Source organism: Oncorhynchus keta, chromosome 17 (genome assembly GCF_023373465.1).
Source record: "Oncorhynchus keta strain PuntledgeMale-10-30-2019 chromosome 17, Oket_V2, whole genome shotgun sequence".
NCBI classification, from domain to species: domain Eukaryota; kingdom Metazoa; phylum Chordata; class Actinopteri; order Salmoniformes; family Salmonidae; genus Oncorhynchus; species Oncorhynchus keta.
Genome location: NC_068437.1, coordinates 24,225,204 through 24,244,307, shown reverse-complemented (window position 1 = coordinate 24,244,307; position 19,104 = coordinate 24,225,204). Strand labels below are relative to the sequence as shown.

Below are 19,104 nucleotides of genomic sequence, written 5' to 3'. Positions count from 1 at the left end.
AGACCATTTCAGGCCTTTCTCTGGTCAAGACAGAACCCCAAGCTAATCTAGGCCTGCGCAAAGAAGGCTTTGTATGAGATGAGAGCAGTGAAGGAAATTGACATTCCGTACTTAGTGGTGAAACTTGAGAAGGAGGTACAAGAGAGAAACTGTGATAAGAAGGAATGCGCTCTTTACTGTGAATGTGCACGACTACTGTATGTGTTCTCTTTCGTTCTCTCTCCTCTCTGTGCGAGGCACAGGTGCAGTGACTGTGTAGCCCTGAAGAGTAGTTTTCCCAATCTGGTGGGGACAGCTGCCTCCCAGGAGATAAGAGCTCAACTGAGAACAACTAAATCCCCAGCCCACTTCTCACTCTGGGCGGCCGCTCCTTTCCCGATCCCTCTGCTTATCCTCCATCACACTATCAGCACTCTGAGGTCAAGGGGTACTGAGCCCCTTTTCACACCTCCCTTTCACACCAAGTAGGCTACTCTATACTAGTCTCCCATGGAATGCTGCAGGTACAATGAACAGCAGGCATCATCAACTAGATTTTGCCACGGGCCGATTTTCTTCTTGAGATTATATTTTTTCCACTATTTGGTCTTTTGACCAATCAGATAAGATCTGATGTATAAAGATCTTTTCACACTGGCTCTTTTTCAGTGCTGGTCAAAAGAAGAATCAGTGAAAAAAAGATTGGAGGCTGCGACCGTCTGCGTTTAGACTGGCAGCCCAATTCTGATATTTTTCACATCGGCTCTGAAAAAGACATGGTTAACAGACCACATTGATTTAAATCACCTTGACTCCCTTACTAAACTCAGCAAAAAAAGAAACCTTCCCTTTTCAGGACCTTGTCTTTCAAAGATAATTTGTAAAAATCCAAATAACTTCACAGATCTTCATTGTAAAGTGTTTAAACACAGTTTCCCATGCTTGTTCAATGAACCATAAACAATTAATGAACATGCACCTGTGGAACGGTCGTTAAGACACTAACAGCTTACAGACGGTAGACAATTAAGGTCACAGTTATGAAAACTGAGGACACTAAAGAGGCCTTACTACTGACTCTGAAAAACACCAAACGGAAGATGCCCAGGGTCCCTGCTCATCTGCGTGAACGTGCATTAGGCATGCTGCAAGGAGGCATGAGGACTGCAGATGTGGACATGGCAATAAACTGCAATGTCCATACTGTGAGACGCCGAAGACAGGGAGACAGGACAGACAGCTGATCGTCCTCGCAGTGGCAGACCACGTGTAACACCTGCACAGGAACGATACACCCGACATCACACCTGCGGAGCAGGTACCGGATGGCAACAACAACAACTGCCCGAGTTACACCAGGAACGCACAATCCCCCCATCAGTGCTCAGATTGTCCGCAATAGGCTGAGAGAGGCTGGACTGAGGGCTTGTAGGCCTGTTGTCTGGTGAGGACCTGCCTTACATCACCTTCAACAACGTCGCCTATGGGCACAAACCGCTGGACCAGACAGGACTGGCAAAAAGTGCTCTTCACTGACTAGTTGCGGTTTTGGCTCACCAGGGGGGATGGTCGGATTTGCGTTTATCGTAGAAGGAATGAGCGTCACACCGAGGCCTGTACTCTGGAGCAGGATCGTGGTGGGGGGTCTGTCATGGTTGGGGCGGTGTGTCACAGCATCATCGGACTGAGCTTGTTGTCATTGCAGGCAATCTCAATGCTGTGCGTTACAGGGAAGACATCCTCCTCTCTCATATGGTACCCTTCCTGCAAGCTCATCCTGACATGACCCTCCAGCATGACAATGCCACCAGCCATACTGCTCGTTCTGTGCATGATTTCTTGAAAGACAGGAATGTCAGTGTTCTGCACATGGCCAGAGAAGAGCCCGGATCTCAAGCCCATTGAGCACATCTGGGATCTGTTTGATTGGAGGGCGAGGGCTAGGGCCACCCCCCCCAGAAATTCCCGGGAACTTGCAGGTGCCTTGGTCGAAGAGTGTGGTAACATCCCACAGCAAGAACTGGCAAATCTGATGGAGTCCATGAGGAGGAGATTCACTGCAGTACTTAATGCATCTGGTGGCCACACCAGATACTGACTGTTACTTTGGATTTTGACCCACCCCTTTTATTCAGCGACACATTATTCCATTTATGTTTGTCACATGTCTGTGGAACTTGTTCAGTTTGTCTGTTGTTGAATCTTATGTTCATACAAGTATTTACACATGTTAAGTTTGCTGAAAATAAACGCGGTCGTGAGAGGACTTTTCTTTTTTTTTAGCTGAGTTTCCATTTGACTGGTTCTGACGGACTACTAATTTCCAAAGAAACTGCCCAGCCAATCACTGTCCTAGTTCAATGTCAGCTAGTTCTCCTGTATGTCCGAGTGTGCAAAATGTAATTCTGCTGATGGTTGGTAATGTCTGGACCTGTTAGAATCCCTCAGTGACTGTTGTGGCATGGTGGGTAAACACCATATATATTGTCTTGTTTACTTGGTTCTTTGTGTGGTTGTGGGTGTGTTTAATGAAATCAACTGGGTTTGTGTGCATAATATTCACTGATTGTGCACATTTTTCTATTTTGATGTAAACACCTCACCGTATGGGTGATGGAGTGATGCATTTGGATCTGGGGGATAGGGATGCACAATTAATAGAATTCTGATCGAAATCGCAATATTGACATGTGCAATATCCATTTCACAAGAGCTCAATATCGCATGGAATACTTTGAACAGCCACTCAGCAGCGTATGTAATAAAAAAAAATTAAAAGTTATCTCCTATTGCGGCTGCTTCCCACACTAAGTTTGCATGCTGTTCTGTTAGGTCAAATGCAGTCAACAGATTGTTCCAAACAAGAATAACTCTGCCTTCCACCTCTTTATTTATTTATTTCTATGCTTCCAACAGTTCAAGTGTTTTGATATACATCGTGAGTTAAATTTCAAATGTATTTGGTTAAAAAAAATCGCAATACATTGTTTTGCCTATATCGTGCAGCCCTAATGGCTGTCATTAAAGTTTTTAATCTGAGTGAATGCTGAATGTGCAGCAAGAGAAGCTTGGGCTGAAATAATAGCCAAATATGTTGTTTAAAGCTTCCTTCTCTCTGGAAATGTGTAGATAATACAGAGTACCGTGTGTCTCATGTTGAAGACATTAAAACCAGGTCTTTGCCTCCAGAAGAAGGGCAGCGGCCTGAGTTATGGGGGGAGAAGTCCAATGAGGAACGCCATTTCATAAACCAGTCTGTTTTGTATTTGCAGATACCCATCTATTCTCACTTTAGTCAAAGACTGTGCTCTGCTGATTTGAGTCATTGTAGTTTTTGGCATGTTGCAACAGTTGACTAGTAACTGTTATTCTGATGGCATACTGCTGACAGTGACCGATGTGCCTTTTAGGTTATTGTTACCATTACTTTCATTCCTCAGCGTAAAGTGCAGCCATATACCTAATCCGGTTAAGAACCTGAACTAGAGCTGTGTCACCTTCAGTGTGATCATAAGCTTGCAGTCAGGTTCTCAAGTCTCTTTTGCCTGTCCTGTCCTTCACAACACTATTCAAGGTGTGCTGTTGAGAATTAGACGTGGTCATTACACAAGTTACTGATCACACAAGATTTAAGGAGTCTGTCATCTCTGGAACTTTTGTTGGACAACATGCAGTTCCACTTGATGTTTTTGTCTTGCGGAGTTCAAGTATGCAATCTTGTAAGATGGGGGTAGACCAGCTGTGTTTCTGAAGGAGATGTGAGCTTTAATTTCCTATTTGGTGCATCATGCTCTGGGGTGTCTGGGTATTTATTGTAAACCCTTTACAACATCCATAGACAGTCTGGCAGGCCAAGGCAAGTAGGGATTTGTCAAGGCTAAATGACTCAAGGCTGATAAGGATCACCTCATTGTGTTCTGTTATCACAGTCTTGAGTTGCGCGTATGAGTCAAGGAAAAATACTAAGGCCTGAGTTAAGTTACAAGATGAACACTTTTCTTGGGGTCCCTTTTAGTTGTCAGTCTTTTACACAAAGCTATTTGGGGTACTATTTATGGTATATAATTGCAGTAGAGAACACAAATGTATAATTACATGTAATTTATGATTTGGAAACAATGTGCTGGTCTTGCTGGGAGAGGCAGGAAGAGTGTGATGTCAGCCAGGGAAGAATAGAGGAAGCCGGAGGAGGAGAGGGCTGCTGGGAGGGTGAACGCCTTCCCATTTCCTGGCAGCGCCTCTGCTCTGCGCTCCCCTTCTTCTGGGCCAGAGATTAAACTTCAGATGAGTAGATGTTGCTGGATCTCTGTTGTTGGATCGCTGTATGTGGATCTCTTTACTTGATTAGACCCAAGGAAACCTCTCCTGGTCTGGGTGGTCAACACTGAGAGGAAGCCACAACACTAGCAAAGATGTACAGTGGATATGGAGGTACCCCTTTTAACCAGCAGGGCTTGTAGACTTGATATAGTTCTATTGTGTTCTAGGGTACAATGGAGTTTCGAAGTGGTGGGATGTTAGTTTTGTCTGTAGTGTTAGTCTTGTCTTGGAATGGTGGTGTTGGTAGACTGTAAGTGCGAGGTGATTTTGGTGTAGTTGCTTGTTTTGAAGTATTTCTCACAGTATCAGGCAATGGAGGCATGTTGTAAAATGTTACCTCATGCTTAACCCATACCAATTTGTGTATACATACTTTTTTCTGTTTTCCCATTGATTGTGGATGTTCAGTTTTTCTTGCTGTCTCTCTGTTCCCTCACCATCTCTCTCTGTTTGAGGCTGTATTTGTCTTTTCCAGCTTTGCATAGTCCTGTTTGTCAGACCTGAAGTGTGATCTGCCTGGCACTGCCCTGAAAGCAGGGGGAAGAAACCCCTCTTCCATTCTTGTTCTTCCTGCTAACAACTCTGGCTATACTATCTCAGTCTTAGACGGTCCCCAGTGTTGTTCTGTAGATTTGTGTCTGTAGGTTTGTGGTCGAGGGGAGTGACTAGTTTTGTCGTAACTCCCAGGTGGTCTCCCACTGGATGTTTAAATTAATGTGGTTTAATTTGGTCTGTAGGGAGGAAACAAATGGGTCTTTGAAGGTCGTCGGCCCAACAGATCTGTGTTAGGGGGGTTTGAGGTAGACCAGCTTTTTCGGGGGGCAGTGTGTCAACACCTGTGTTCATGCAGTGCTGTGGCTTTTTGTGACTTACTAACATACTCTAGGGTCGGTCCTTCAATATGTGGGTTATGCTTATGATTTGGTCACACTCTGGTCAGGTCCTGTTGTTGTGGAGATTTGAGGAACATTATTTCAAACCTGTCCCTCATGGCCAGTGTTGTAAACATACCCATGGACTTTGAGACAATGGACAGTGACTAGGGGGCTTGACAGAAATCAGAGCACTGCGATGAGTCTGGTAAACAGTATTGAATTTGAATCATATCTGATCTCTTAATTCAGTGGAGGTGTTAGATAACTGTAGAACAGGAGTGGAGGACTGGTGAAGAGAATTGAGAAGGGGGTGGATGGAGAGGGGCTTTTTTTTAGGCTCTGGTTGGTTGAGGGAAGGGAAGGAAAGGGACACACGTGTTTAGGGACTTTCTCATAGAGAGCGGACACATGACTCCTTGCCGGGGGCCATTAGGATCAGGAACCAACCTGCTGATCATTTCCTGGATCTTTTGAGGCAGGGAGCACCAAGCAGTCTCTCATAAACCCAATAATTTCAATATAAACATTGACTAATTTAGTTTCCTCTAGCTTGTTTTGATTTCCTTTTTTTTTCTTATATAAGCTCACCAAAAGGTTGATGGTTAGAGAGATGATGCTTAGCCCTACTGCTTGGAAATTTGATCATTTATTTAAGCAATAAGACCCGTGGGGGTGTGGTATAGGGCTAATATACTGCGGCTAAGGGCTGTTCTAATGCACGACTCAATGTGGAGTGCTAGGATACAGGTCTTAGCTGTGGTATATTGGTCATGTATCACAAACCCCCGAGGTGCCTTTTTGCTATTATAAACTGGTTACCAATGTAATTAGAGCAGTAGAAATAAAGGTTTTGTCATACGCATGGTATACGGTCTGATATACCACAGCTTTCGGCCAATCAGCATTCAGGTCTCGGACCATCCACTCAGTGTGTTATAGGGTTCCAGTTTATTTCCCATAATCCAGAGCTTTAATGGTTATATAAGGTCAGTAAAGGATGTTTAAACTGCACGTGGGGTTACTGGGTGACCCAGAAATGTCTACTTGCTGTATTTTGTGGTGCTAAGTGCCTCTCTACTCTTGTACTTGTGTTTTTTAAAATCTTGTTGAACCATTTTGTCTGTCCCCAGTGTTGTTTTTTGAGCCGGCTAGCTCTTCCCCTGTCCCTCAGCCCAGTGTTGTATTAGGGAACTGGTATGCCCTACCACCCCTTCACCCTACCCCCACTGCTGATCATTCCTGGGACCCTGGCCCAGTCCTGTGACCCTCTGTTCTGAGTGGTCTACTGTGCCTGTGTTTTTCAGGGCCTGTCTGCCCCAGGGGACAGTAGACCCTGCTTATCTCTGCTGTGTTTGGAATGTTAGAGGGAGACCGGCTGGTTGATAGGGGGTGAAGCCTGTATCTGAGGCCATGTCCATCCCCATTGGCTGTCCCTTGGTCATGTCAATAGTGCTTTTGTTACTCCAGCTGCACCTCTCTCTGTGGCTGATCACAAAACAGACGGTGTGTTTTCTAACACACTCATTCACAGACTCAACACAATACAGAGACCACATAAACAACTCCCTTGCTTATAAACACCCAATAGACTCCTTTGACCTGCAGGTGTGATATACACATTAAGATGAGAAGGGTGACGCTTTGATGTGCATCATGATGCTGAGGGTGGATCAGAGTGGTATGATGGAGTGGGTGGCCCCCGTGTGCTTTTTTCCCCCTTCTAGAACTGTTCAGGAACGGGGCCAAGCAGCAGAACAATGGGTGTAACCATGTCTATGGGCTTCACACCCTGTCCAGCAACACCACACTCATCATGGAACCCGATGGAAGCCTGTAGTTATGTGGCGTACGACTCCTGGTTTTATGTTTGTTACGCTCAATAGATTTCCCCATCGTGTGATCACCCTGTTTATTCCCAGGCTGACCTAACCTCTTCTGGGACAGGTAGGAACCAGGCAGGACGGGCTGGGTGTATTGTTGGGATGGTTGACTCGGTGCACTGCGTGTGGGTGGCGGTGCAGCAAGGTATTCATCCAAGGCTGAGTGAAGAAAGGATAATGTGTCACTTACCTGTGTCCTGTTTATTACGTGATGCCCATGATGAGAAGGATCCTCTTGAAGATGTGCGTGTGCAGTAAGTGCCGTGTACTACCAGCTGCAAAGGCGTATACTTAAATATGTTTTGGCACAGTATATGATTTGTGTGTAAAGAAATACTAGTGGTTCCTCAAATGTACTGTATATGGCACAGAAACGATCATATGCCAAATATAATTACCAGTTTATGGTGAAGAGGTGCAACTATGTATTAGTCTGTCCATCCCTCACGCTCCATGATCCCCTTTTTGCATTTTATTTAGCTTGTTTTGCCTCTTTCGGTCTCTGTCTGTATTGAAGGAAAAGAAAATGGGTTCAGTCAATATTCCAGGCAGAGAGCTTTATCTCAGTCTGTTCTAGAGTTTTCCGCAACCATCTTCCTTTTTCGAGTTTCCGACTTCAGACTTCCTGTAGAATGTCACCATTTCCTCTGCCTTGGGTTTGGCAGCTGGGTGTCTCTGGGTTTGTTTGTGAGTCTGAGCTGTTTGCAGTAGTACAGTTGACTGATTGTAAAAGGCCTCTAATTGACTTATCAGGGAAATCATCTTACCAGGGATCAGTATGTGATTAAATATACATTTTTCACCAGGCAGACTTTAGCTTTTAACTTTACCTATATCTTCCATGTGAAAATCACTGAATTGAGTGAAATATACATTTTACATATGATATTTACTGTAGTTCTGTTTCGAGCTGTAGGACCTCTCCCTCGTCTCTCTATAGGTTTCACACTCACAGCCCCTTCTCCTTGGCTGGGTTTTGCTGAGTGATATGGATGTAGATGAAATGCTACTGTAGGGAATGAGTGTTGGGCTATGGGGACTCAATTGGATGTAGTGAATTGTATTGAGCGTAGCTGGCCAGCTCAGTTCTGTGTTTTATGACGTGAGGCATTTGTAGCTGTGACTGCTGTTTCCTGTCTACCACAAGTTCAAAATAAACCTTGACTTCCTTCCTAAGGGCCTGAATGCATCTCTGTATCTAAGGAACTCGTATTACTGCTGCTGACCAAACAAGACAACACTGATCAAACTAACAGGGCTTGACAAAACCACAATGCTCAGTAGAACTGTGGTTACCATTGACAATAATAATTACACTTTGTCCTGGGGAGAACAGTTCAAATGTATATTTGATTTGTGTGTAATAGGACTGAGTTTGTGTATTGAAGCTAAAATCTTTGTGCTTTGAGGTTGCCTCACCTGAGGCTTCCTAACGTCATAGGGCCTGTCTCTCTCTGTGTGGGGCTGTTGTCCTGGCGGGAGTCCCCAGCGATTTGGTGTGTGTTTAATCTCGTCTCAATCACTCCCTCTTCTTCTCCTATCTAAAAGATCCTTGTTTGGGGCCTGTGTGATGATGATACTAATGCTGTGACAAAATCCCCAGTGTCAGGGGCTGGTACGCCAATGCTCATTTACTCACAATGAACTCTGAGATGCACAGTTTATCTAGACGGGGAAATCTCTCTATTCCTCTTTCTCTCTCTCATCCCTGCACTACGATCTTCCTTGATACAAGTGCAACATGGTTGTAACGTTGTGCTGTGGCCAGGCAGCTCTAGAGGAAGAGCGTGGGTGGTAGAGCACAGAGCTAGTGGGCAGGCAGCTCTAGAGGAGGAGCGTGGGTGGTAGAGCACAGAGATAGTGGGCAGGCAGCTCTCGAGGAAGAGCGTGGGTGGTAGAGCACAGAGATAGTGGGCAGGCAGCAGTAATGTGTTTGCAGTCTGCACTGTGTCTCTGTTATCCCTTGATCTTCACTGGTCTTTTGTTTCCAGTGTGGAAATGGTGACACACAGTACCCTCGCTGCTTGATCTTGCACCACAGGAAGAGCGAGGGAATATGGAGGCATACAGAGGATGCAGGAGTAGATGGATGGGGGGGAGCCTAAAATACAGAAATAGTCCGACTGCCTTTTGACATGTAACATTTTGATTTGCTGAATGCTTTATGGCAGATGCATTATAACAAATTATGGCTTGTTGAAAGTTGGATAACCAAATGAATGTTGACATGTCAGAACATTTGAACCTGTAGATTTGCCACACCCTAAAACTAACTGATCTGTCAGATAATTAGACAACTTGCTGTTGCTTTTAAACCAAAAACAACAGACTATCTGCATATCACTGTTCATGCAAAAGAGATACAGATAAACATCTCTCCAAGGCACGAGATTAAATGTTTTCTTACATAATCTCTCCAAGAGCTCTCAGGGCAGCATTTACAGTATAATAAGATGCTTTGATGTGAAGAACTAGTATTTGTCCCAGGTGTGTTGTCACGACTCCTACCGAAGGTGGCTCCCCTTCCTGTTCGGGTGGCGGTCGTCGTCACCGGCCTACTAGCTGCCACTGATCCCTTTTCCCCCCTTTCTGTTTATTAGTTGCACCTGTGTTTAGTTTAGACTAATTGGTTGGGCTTTATTTACCAGCCGGCCCTCCTGCTGGTTGTGCGGGATTATTTCAGTGTACGCGTGTACACGGCTGTAGGTCACGGTTGTCTGTGTGTTCGTATTTTGCTGGACTGTTTAAGTTCCTCGTGTTTGGGGCATTTGTTTGGGTTGGCGTTTCACCGTTGTGGTGCATTAAAAGTAGCGCTACCCTGAACTCTGCTTCCTGCGCCTGACTTCTTCCTCCACTACACCCCGGGTGTTACAAGTGTGGAGCCCCTGCAGCTTATTAGGGAACACAGTTTGAAAAATGTCCATCTTGATTCATAAGGATAAAGTGCATAGACTTATCAAGATTTCAAGAAATGTGTATTTGAGAATAAACTCATGGCATAATTGAGTTCCTGTGAAAGAACAATGGAAGCTGGATTCAATTGTAAAAAAAAAAATCTGCTCTGCTCATTTTGATATTTTCCTGCAGTGCCTGAGGACAAATTCCAAACTGGCCCCATTTTGTCTGTCACTGTAACTTCTAAAGCCTTCCCTCTCTTGACTCTGCAGGGAGTCCCTCCAGAGCTGTGTCCTCCATGTCCCTTTCCATGCGCTCGTCGCGCCGAGTCCTTTCCAGATCCATCACTAGGAGCCAGTCCTTTGCTGGGGTCAACTCCTACGATAAGCCCTACAGGTGAGGACACTCCCTCTGAGGTCTAATGTACATTACTGTTAAAAAGCATTCGGAAAGTATTCAGACCCCTTGAATTTTTCCACATTTTGTTAAGTTACAGCCTTATTAACAGTAATGTAACAGTAATTCCTTTTCCTCATCAATCTACACACACTACCCCATAATGACGAAGCAAAAAACATAAATAATATATTTACATACTTTTTCAGACGCTTTACTTTGAAGCACCTTTGGCAGCGATTACAGCCGTGAGTCTTGGGTATGACACTACAAGCTGGGCACACCTGGATTTGGGGAGTTTCTCCCATTCTTCTCTACAGAGCCTCTCAAGCTCTGTCAGTTTGGATGGGGAGTGTCGCTGCACAGCTATTTTCAGGTCTCTCCAACGATGTTAGTTCGGGTTCAAGTCCGGGCTCTGGCTGGGCCACTCAAGGACATTTAGACACTTGTCCCGAAGCCACCCCTGCGTTGTCTTGGCTGTGTGCTTAAATATATATATATTTAAATATATAAATATATATTTTATATAACATTACATTACACACGGAGGATACAAAACATTGAGAGCATTTGCTCTTTCCATGACAAATCACATTTTATTCATCACATGCACATATTTAGCAGATGTTATTGTGGGTGTAGCAAAATCATAGCTCCAACAGTGCAGTAGTATCGAACAAGCAAAGCTTTGGTCTATCCAAAGGGATTTTCTTTAGTCCCTGTCAGGTAGAATGGAGGAAAATCAAGGGCACTAGTTATTTATTAATGAAGGTCCATCTACTAGAAACCAGGTCAGAATATGAAAGGGGCAACAGAGAGGAGAATGGAGTGGGTATGCTTGAGTAACATGCGCATGAGTTCGTGTTAGAGACCAAGAGCCTCAGGAGATGGAGGAAGAGGAAATTAAGCCGTCTCTAGAAGTTAGAATTTAGCTGAAAAAATAGAAATATGAATTATGCTGTCTACAGTTGTAAGGAATGCATTAACATGAAGCAGTAGTTATGATTCACTTCATGGTTATTAGTTATGTCTGGATGAGGGAGTGAAAGGTGTGTTGAGTCTTATAAGATAATATCTTGCGTGAGTTTTTTTCAAAGATGAAGAGATTATGAGCAGGCTAATGCATTTCTCTTCCGTAGCCCATTGACTGGCCTGTCATCTGTGAAAGAGGAGTCTTGACTCACATTGATTACCTGTTGGATTTTATAAAGTGTAACTTATTATTTTAACTCGGAATGTTATCATTACCCCTGACTGTGCAAATCTTTGCTTAACACAAGTTGCAATAAAATATGCTTTGGAAGGGTGTGTTGGAGATGGGATACTCCATCAGTGTCCTTGCTAGTGAGGAGACATCAACATGTCTTTGGCCTGTTCTATATGAATGAGACTTATCTCCATGTCATGTTTAAATAACATTGATTCCATTAATTCACCAACAGTCAGTGATTGCAGTGCCGCATTTTCAGTCTTGCCATTAGTAAAAAGTATTGTGTTTTATGTTTTAGAAACCTATCAGCGTTCAGCACCCTGGGGGTCACCAGGAAGCCCTCCAGAGTCAGCAGGATGTTCACCCTCTCTGCTAAATCACCACCGCCCAAGGTGCCCCAGCCTGAGAGGCTAGACGAAGTCTATGAGGCTCTGAAGAGAGGCCTGCAGTGAGCACACACACACACACACACACACACACACAGAAAGCACTTTTTCACAATACGTTACTGTCATGCATGCCTGCTCAGACATACAGGAAATTTACATGCCATGTACGTCTCAGGTCTTACCTGCAGGTGCACCAGATGGAGCTGGACAGCCTGAGCCAACAGATGAGGGAGTCCAAGAGGAACTCTCGCCTGGTAGGTACCACCAGGGCTTGAATCTGCCTTAAAATGGTGTATGCTCACTTGATCTGGCAATGGATTTTACTGGACAGTATAATAATGTGATCTTGTTCCTCTTCAGGGGTTTCTCTATGAGCTGGATAAGGTGAGTTTGACCCTGTCTTTTATTTTTCACCCACTCCATTGCACAGTAGCACACAGTAATCATATTAGCTTTCACCAAAACAATCAGACAGCTATCCATTGGTCCCAAATTACATTCTATCCATTTATTTTACTTTGAGAACGAAGGTTAGCATAATTTTGAGTCCTTCTTGTGTTTCTTCCAACAGCAAGTAAAAGTGAATGAGAGGTTCATGCGACGGCTTGAGTTCCATCTAAGCAAGGTGAGTCGTGTGTGTGTGTGTGTGTGTTTGTGTGTGTGTGTGTGTGTGTGTGTGTGTGTGTGTGTGTGTGTGTGTGTGTAAGAAAATGGGGAAACAATAGTGTGACTGGTAAATAAACTATGTGCTTGTAGAAGTTATTTTTCATGGGTGTGTCAGATAGGAATAGATGTGAAAAGGTGTGTTACAGTATGTAGCTTACATAACTTTATGTGAAATCAAACAAGTAATGTTAGGTTTTCATTTGATTACAACTGACCACTCAGAGTATGTCTGTAGCCACCCACACACTACAGCAGGCCTAGCAGACAGACAGGGCCTCTAACAGTGATTATGTGGGTGAGTACCTGACAGGTCGCAGTCCAGGGGTAAGGTCCAGCAGCTTTTGGCTTACTGTAATTGCTGGACTATTAAGCGCACCTGAATATAAACCGCACCCACTGAATTATTTAAAAAATATGTATTTTGTACATAAATACGCCGCACATGTCTATAAGCTGCAGGTGCCTACCGGTACATTGAAACAAATGAACTTTACACAGCCTTTAAACGAAGCACGGCTTGTAACAAAAATAAATAGGCTTTAACGAAACACGGCTTGTAACAAATTAAAACGGTAGCCTACCAAGGAAGTCATTGGTCACTATCTTCCTCCTCCTGTGCACTGAAACCACTGAAGTCATCTCCTTCGGTGTCGGAGTTGAATAGCCTCAGAATTGCTCCATGCAGCAGCTCTATTTCCTTTTCCAACAGCCAGATCGATCAACTTCAACTTGAAAGCTGCATCATATGCATTTCTCCATGTCTTTGCCATGATGAGGGTGACAATATTATTGTATAAACCGCGAGGTTCAAAGTGTGGGAATAAAGTAGCGGTTTATAGTCCGGAAATTACGGTAGTCACTGTACTTATGAGTGATTGCTGCTTTCTAGTTTTCAAAACCGTTGCGTTGGTGCAACTGAGCTTCATCACACATGCACACACAGAATGGCTGGGCGTGGTTAACTGGCAGGGGGTGGCCTCAGGCTAATCTCACATTCCTGGATTATTTTCTGAGCGTTTTAAGCCTCCTGAGAGAGCAGGACACTGGCAAGGCTGCTAACCCGTCTTCTTCCTCCTCCTTATTTTCTTCCTCCTACCTGTTTGATGTTTGACGTTTGACTAGTTTGTGTTTTTACAAGCGGGGTTTGCCTTTGGGAGTCTCTGATCTCCTAGCAGTCAAATGTCACAGCCCATCACCTGGATAAGGAGAGCAGAGGTTTTTTAAATGTATTTATTTGAACGTAAACTTAACCAGTTGTTGACCTGCCCTTCCTCTTCCTGGCGACTGAGTTAGGCTGATGGCGTTTCCTTCTGGAGGGGCAATTGATGAGTTTTTATTCTGAAGGTTCCTTGAGCTGTCTGTCGCCGTTATAATCATTGGCCAGTACAGAGAATTAAGTAAAACCACAAGTCCAATTCCCTTTCTCCATCCATGGCTAATTTAGGAAAGGGGTTATTTTAGCTAGTTAGCCACCGGAGGACAACAACACAACAAGATGCAACAATTCAAGTTGATTCTGTCATTGACGTATGCTGTCAATGCGATTTGATAGGAGTGACTCAACTGGCTTCCCTTGACACTTCTTTGGTGCGCCAGGATTTGGTTTCTTCCCCCACTGCACCCAGTCAGCTACGCAGGGGAGCACTTCTGCTTTAATCATCACATCAATGGAGAAGAATTTAGGGAATGGGAAAACCAACCCTGCTGGGTGTCTGCAGTCATATCTTGTTAAATATGGGAATTTTCCGATAGTCGTTTCACCTACAGTGCATTCGTAAAGTATTCAGACCCTTTGACTTTTTCCACATTTTGTAACGTTACAGCCTTATTCTAAAATGTGTTAAATTATTTTTTCCTCATCAATCTACACACAATACCCCATAATGACTCTGGTTTCTCTTCATTACGCACAAGCCTTTTGCCTTTTACTAAAGACTTCCAGGGAGAGGAACACTGATTAGTTCAAAGAAAAATATGTTAGAGAAAAAGCAGATCCACACCACATTGGGTGAGGCGGGTTGCAGGAGAGTATTTTGAAGTAAGGGTTTAGAAAAATATATGCAAAGAAAAATATAGAAAAATAAAAATACATGGGACAAGACGAAGGACAAATGCGTCTGACTGCTACGCCATCATGTTAATGAGAGGATAGTCTTCAAACCAACATGTTGAGACCGTGTTCAGAGAGGGTCATCAGGAAGGCAGGTATAGAGTACTGTTGTGTTAAGTGGACCACGTCAGGTGCACTACAGGCCTCTGAGATCATCACCAAATGGAGAGAATGTGACTGAAGAACATAAAAGATGGCGATGCATCCTCTCACTCACTCATAAAATATTTCCCAAGGAGTCTACTCTACTCTAGTGAATGGAGATCTCATGGTGTTTGTTTACTAATTCATTCAGGCTGGCGGGTTGGCAGCAGCTCAGTGGATCCACACAGTCAGTGGGCCTGACATGCTGGGTCACTCACTTTGGTGAATCAGGGTGTCTGAAAGTGGGGAGACAGTGGGCATCTTTTAGTGAATGAAGCACCGAGCTGAAAGCGATGAGCACTGATTCAGAAAACCAGGACAATGTCAAAACACACAATACCACACTTCTCCCGTGACCTGAAAATAATGTGATGTTTTTGACAAGGTGAATGCAAGTTTAATCTATGAGAGTCTGCTACAATGTTATTTGATGGGACATGCAGACAGTGTTTGTTTTTGTGTGTCGGTGGTTGTACTGTATCTTTGAGATTGTCAGCATTTGTCACAGGGAGTGAGTATGAATGTGTGTATTATTGTATTGTCTAAGTGCTTTAACTGTTTCCTGTCTCCCGTAACAGCTTACAGTTCAACAGCTGCCTCCCCAAATCTGCTGGCGGATCAATAAAATGTTGATATATACAGTACATATGAGATGCGTGAGGAAGTCGTAGAGCAATAAGGTTGCCAACAGGACACGTAGTTTCTAACTTATGTTTATATTTGTGTTTGTGAGGCCGGTGGAATGTCCCCATCTGGACTTCCACTGCATTGCAGTTGCGTCTTCATTTTACAGACACACTTTTTTCAGAGGTCGTGAAATTGTCAATAACCAAGTGAAGGATTATGGTGCAATTACATGCATAAGGGTTCCACTATGATGGAAATGGACCGTAGAACTAAATGGATTACTATTATTGAAAATGATTTATGAAGAGAGCTTTAGGGTGTATTCTTGAATGGTTGGTCAATAAAATAAACAACAAAACTATAATATACTGTGGATATACTGTAATTGTATAACCACTGTAAGGGACCAATTAAATGAGCCATGCATAACTGTGTTTTGTCCTCCTCAGGTTGACGAGCTGTATGAGGCCTACTGTATGCAGCGCCGGCTGAGAGATGGTGCCAATAAAATGGTGAAGGCCTACACAGACTCCCAGGTCAGCCGCGAGGCCAGAGAGAGCCTGTCTGAGGCCAACAAGGGCTACAAAGAGTACACAGAGGTGAGGGGTGTGAGAGAGGACTGTGGTGGAAGGATGGAAGGAAGGGATGGGGAACAGGGTAAGATGGGCAGGGAGCTGTGGATAGTCAGTGTCCTAAAATGGATTTCAAAGACTGCAGGGTAACCTGACTAAGAATAGGTGTTCTGATATTAGTACTATGTTTGTAGTTTTGACTGCCTGATGTCTTTGCTTAACGTTCACTCTTTGCAGAACATGTGCATGTTGGAGAGCGAGCTGGAAAACCAGCTGGGAGAGTTCCATGTGAAAATGAAGGGTACGTTCATTTTAGCCAACTCCTTCCTCTTCCCTGTCTGTTGTGACTCCAGACTATGTTGGTCTATTTCAATCACACTGTTGCGTTGTTAGTGTTTGTATGAGGCCTTGAACCTTTTTGTTTGTGTTGCAGGTCTCGCAGGGTTCGCACGGCTGTGTGCTGGAGACACATATGAGGTGAGTTTCTCTCTCTCTCCACTCTAGCATGGCTGCCCCAGCATCATCATTCCTCTAAGGCTAAGCCTTAGACAATAAATTGCTGTTGGAGGGAGTGGATATGCTACCAGTAGCGGCTGCTGATTGGCTGAATACCAGGGGAGTGAGGAGCTTGGTGTTAGCTTTATATATTGTCTAAAAGACATCTGTGCATTTGAACAACCTTGTAAATGCACATATTTCACATTTGCATGTCAAAAACCGAACAACCTCTGCTGCATAAGCTGCCACTGTTTTGAACAGATTATATTATTTAGAACTAGTACACCAGGGAGAACGCAACAAGCTTTTTAAAATTTTACCTTTTAACTAGGCAAGTCAGTTAAGAACAAATTCTTATTTACAATGACGGCCGACCCTGGCCAAACCCTTACCCGGACAATGCTGGGCAAATTGTGCGCCGCCCTATGGGACTCCTAGTCATGGTCGGTTGTGATACAGTCTGGAATTGAACAAGGGTCTGTAGTGACGCCTCTTGCACTGAGATGCAGTGCCTTAGACCACTGTGCCACTCAGGAGCCCAGTTAACCCACTGTTCCTAGGCCGTCATTGATAATAAGAATTTGTTCTTAACTGACTTGCCTAGTTAAATAAAGGTTAAAAAACATTTTTTTTTTAAAGCATGCCGACCCATTAAGTTTAAACGCATTATCTAACTGGGGTAGCTAGCTAACATAATGTCACAAAGTATGATGCGCTAGCCAGTTAACTTTCATTCTGAAATAACCTCATATTTCTGAGTTACACAGATATTAGTTTAGAAAAACTTGAAATTGGCATGGGAGCTACAGAGGCAAGAAAAAGTATGTGAACCCTTTGGAATTTCCTGGATTTCTGCCTAAATTGGTATCAGATTTGATCTGGTCTTCATCTGTCACAACAATAGACAAACATAGTGTGCCTAAACTAATAACACACAAATTATTGTATTTTTCTTGTCTATATTGAATACAAAGTTTAAACATTCAGTGTAGGTTGAAAAAGTAGGTGAACCCCTAGGCTAATGACTTCTCCAAAAGCTAATTGGAGTCAGGAGTCAGCTAACCTGGAGTCCAATCAATGAGACAAGATTGGAGATGTTGGTTAGAGCTGCCTTGCCCTATAAAAAAACACTCACAAAATTTGAGTTTGCTGTTCACAAGAAGTATTGCCTGATGTGAACCATGCCTCAAACAAAATAGTTCTTAATTTTAGGTCTTCTGAGATTTGTTACAAAAGTATCTCTAAAAACCTTGATGTTCACCAGTCCACGGTAAGACAATTTGTCTATAAATGGAGAAAGTTCAGCACTGTTGCTACACTCCCTATGAGTGGTTGTCCTGCAAAGATGACTGCAAGAGCACAGCACAGAATGCTCAATGAAGTTAAGAAGAATCCTAGAGTGTCAGCTAAGGACTTACAGAAATATCTGGAACATGCTAATATCTCTGTTGATGAGTCTACGAAATGAGAAACACGAGAACAAGAATGATGTTCATGGGAGGACACCACGGAAGAAGCCACTGCTGTCCAAAAAAACATTGCTGCATGTCTGCAGTTTGCAAAAGCTCACCTGGATGTTTCATAGTGCTACGGGCAAAATATTCTATGGACAGATGAAACTACAATTGGGTTGTTTGGAAGGAACACACAACACTATGTGTGGGGGGGAAAAACATCCCAACTGTAAAATATGGTGGAGGGAGTATCGTGGTTTGGGGCTGCTTTGCTGCCTCAGGGCCTGGACAGCTTGCTATCATTGATGGAAAAATCAATTCCCAAGTTTATCAAGACATTTTGCAGGAGAATGTTAGGCTACCTTCTGGAGTCCTGACCTCAACCTGATTGAGATGCTGTGGCATGACCTCGAGAGCAGTTCACACCAGACATCCCAAGAATATTGCTGAACTGAAACAGTTTTGTAAAGAGGAATGTTCCAAAATTCCTCCTGACCATTGTGCAGGTCTGATCCACAACTGCAGGAAACGTTTGCTTGAGGTTATTGCAGCCAAAGGCGGGTCAGTTATTAAATCCAAGTGTTCACATACTTTCCCCACCCTGCACTTTGAATGTTTACACGGTGTTCAATAAAGACATGAAAATGTATAATTGTCTGTGTTATTAGTTTAAGCAGACTGTGTTTGTCTTGTTGTGACCTAGATGAAGATCAGATCCAATTTTATGACCAATTTATGCAGAAATCCAGGTATTTCCAAAGGGTTCACATTATTTTTTATTGCCATTGTAACTAGGTAACAAAGGTAGAGATAAAATGGTCAATTTTGACCTAAAAATCTATCAAACTATTTCTTAATTTCTGCATCTGGCTAATTAATTTGATCATGCTTTGTGATACACCCGGTTTTATGATGTTTTAGTCCACACACAATGGGGGGGGGGGTAAAATTGGCCAGGCTTTTTTGACCTCCCAGATCCGTGATGACAAGGTTTTAGCTAGTGTATCCCTCTGTCCTTCTCTTCTTGTTGGATGTAGTTGACTGGTTTATCAGGTCCCAGGCTCCCATGACTGATGGGATTTATTTATT

The 19,104-nt window shown here is 43.6% G+C and overlaps 1 protein-coding gene and 1 non-coding gene across 8 annotated transcripts in view; both read left to right on the top strand.

Moving 5' to 3' along the window:
- The window catches only part of LOC118396246 (rho family-interacting cell polarization regulator 1-like), a 79,152-nt gene that overhangs the window by 27,579 nt on the left and 32,469 nt on the right, over window positions 1–19,104 (top strand). For 5 of the 7 annotated variants that reach the window (XM_052465733.1, XM_052465732.1, XM_052465729.1 and 2 more), the window contains exons 1-9: window positions 4,248–4,410; window positions 10,222–10,345; window positions 11,854–12,003; window positions 12,120–12,198; window positions 12,305–12,328; window positions 12,516–12,569; window positions 15,941–16,090; window positions 16,301–16,364; window positions 16,497–16,540. In XM_052465733.1, the coding sequence (XP_052321693.1) occupies window positions 4,392–4,410; window positions 10,222–10,345; window positions 11,854–12,003; window positions 12,120–12,198; window positions 12,305–12,328; window positions 12,516–12,569; window positions 15,941–16,090; window positions 16,301–16,364; window positions 16,497–16,540 (708 nt within the window). In that variant the 5' untranslated portion in view covers window positions 4,248–4,391. Of the gene's footprint in view, window positions 1–4,247; window positions 4,411–10,221; window positions 10,346–11,853; window positions 12,004–12,119; window positions 12,199–12,304; window positions 12,329–12,515; window positions 12,570–15,940; window positions 16,091–16,300; window positions 16,365–16,496; window positions 16,541–19,104 lie in introns of those variants that run through there. The other 2 variants (XM_052465731.1, XM_052465734.1) reach the window with 2 other exon arrangements.
- Window positions 14,495–14,609, top strand: LOC118396779 (U5 spliceosomal RNA). The gene has a single exon (XR_004828262.1). It is a non-coding gene; the product is annotated as a U5 spliceosomal RNA (small nuclear RNA).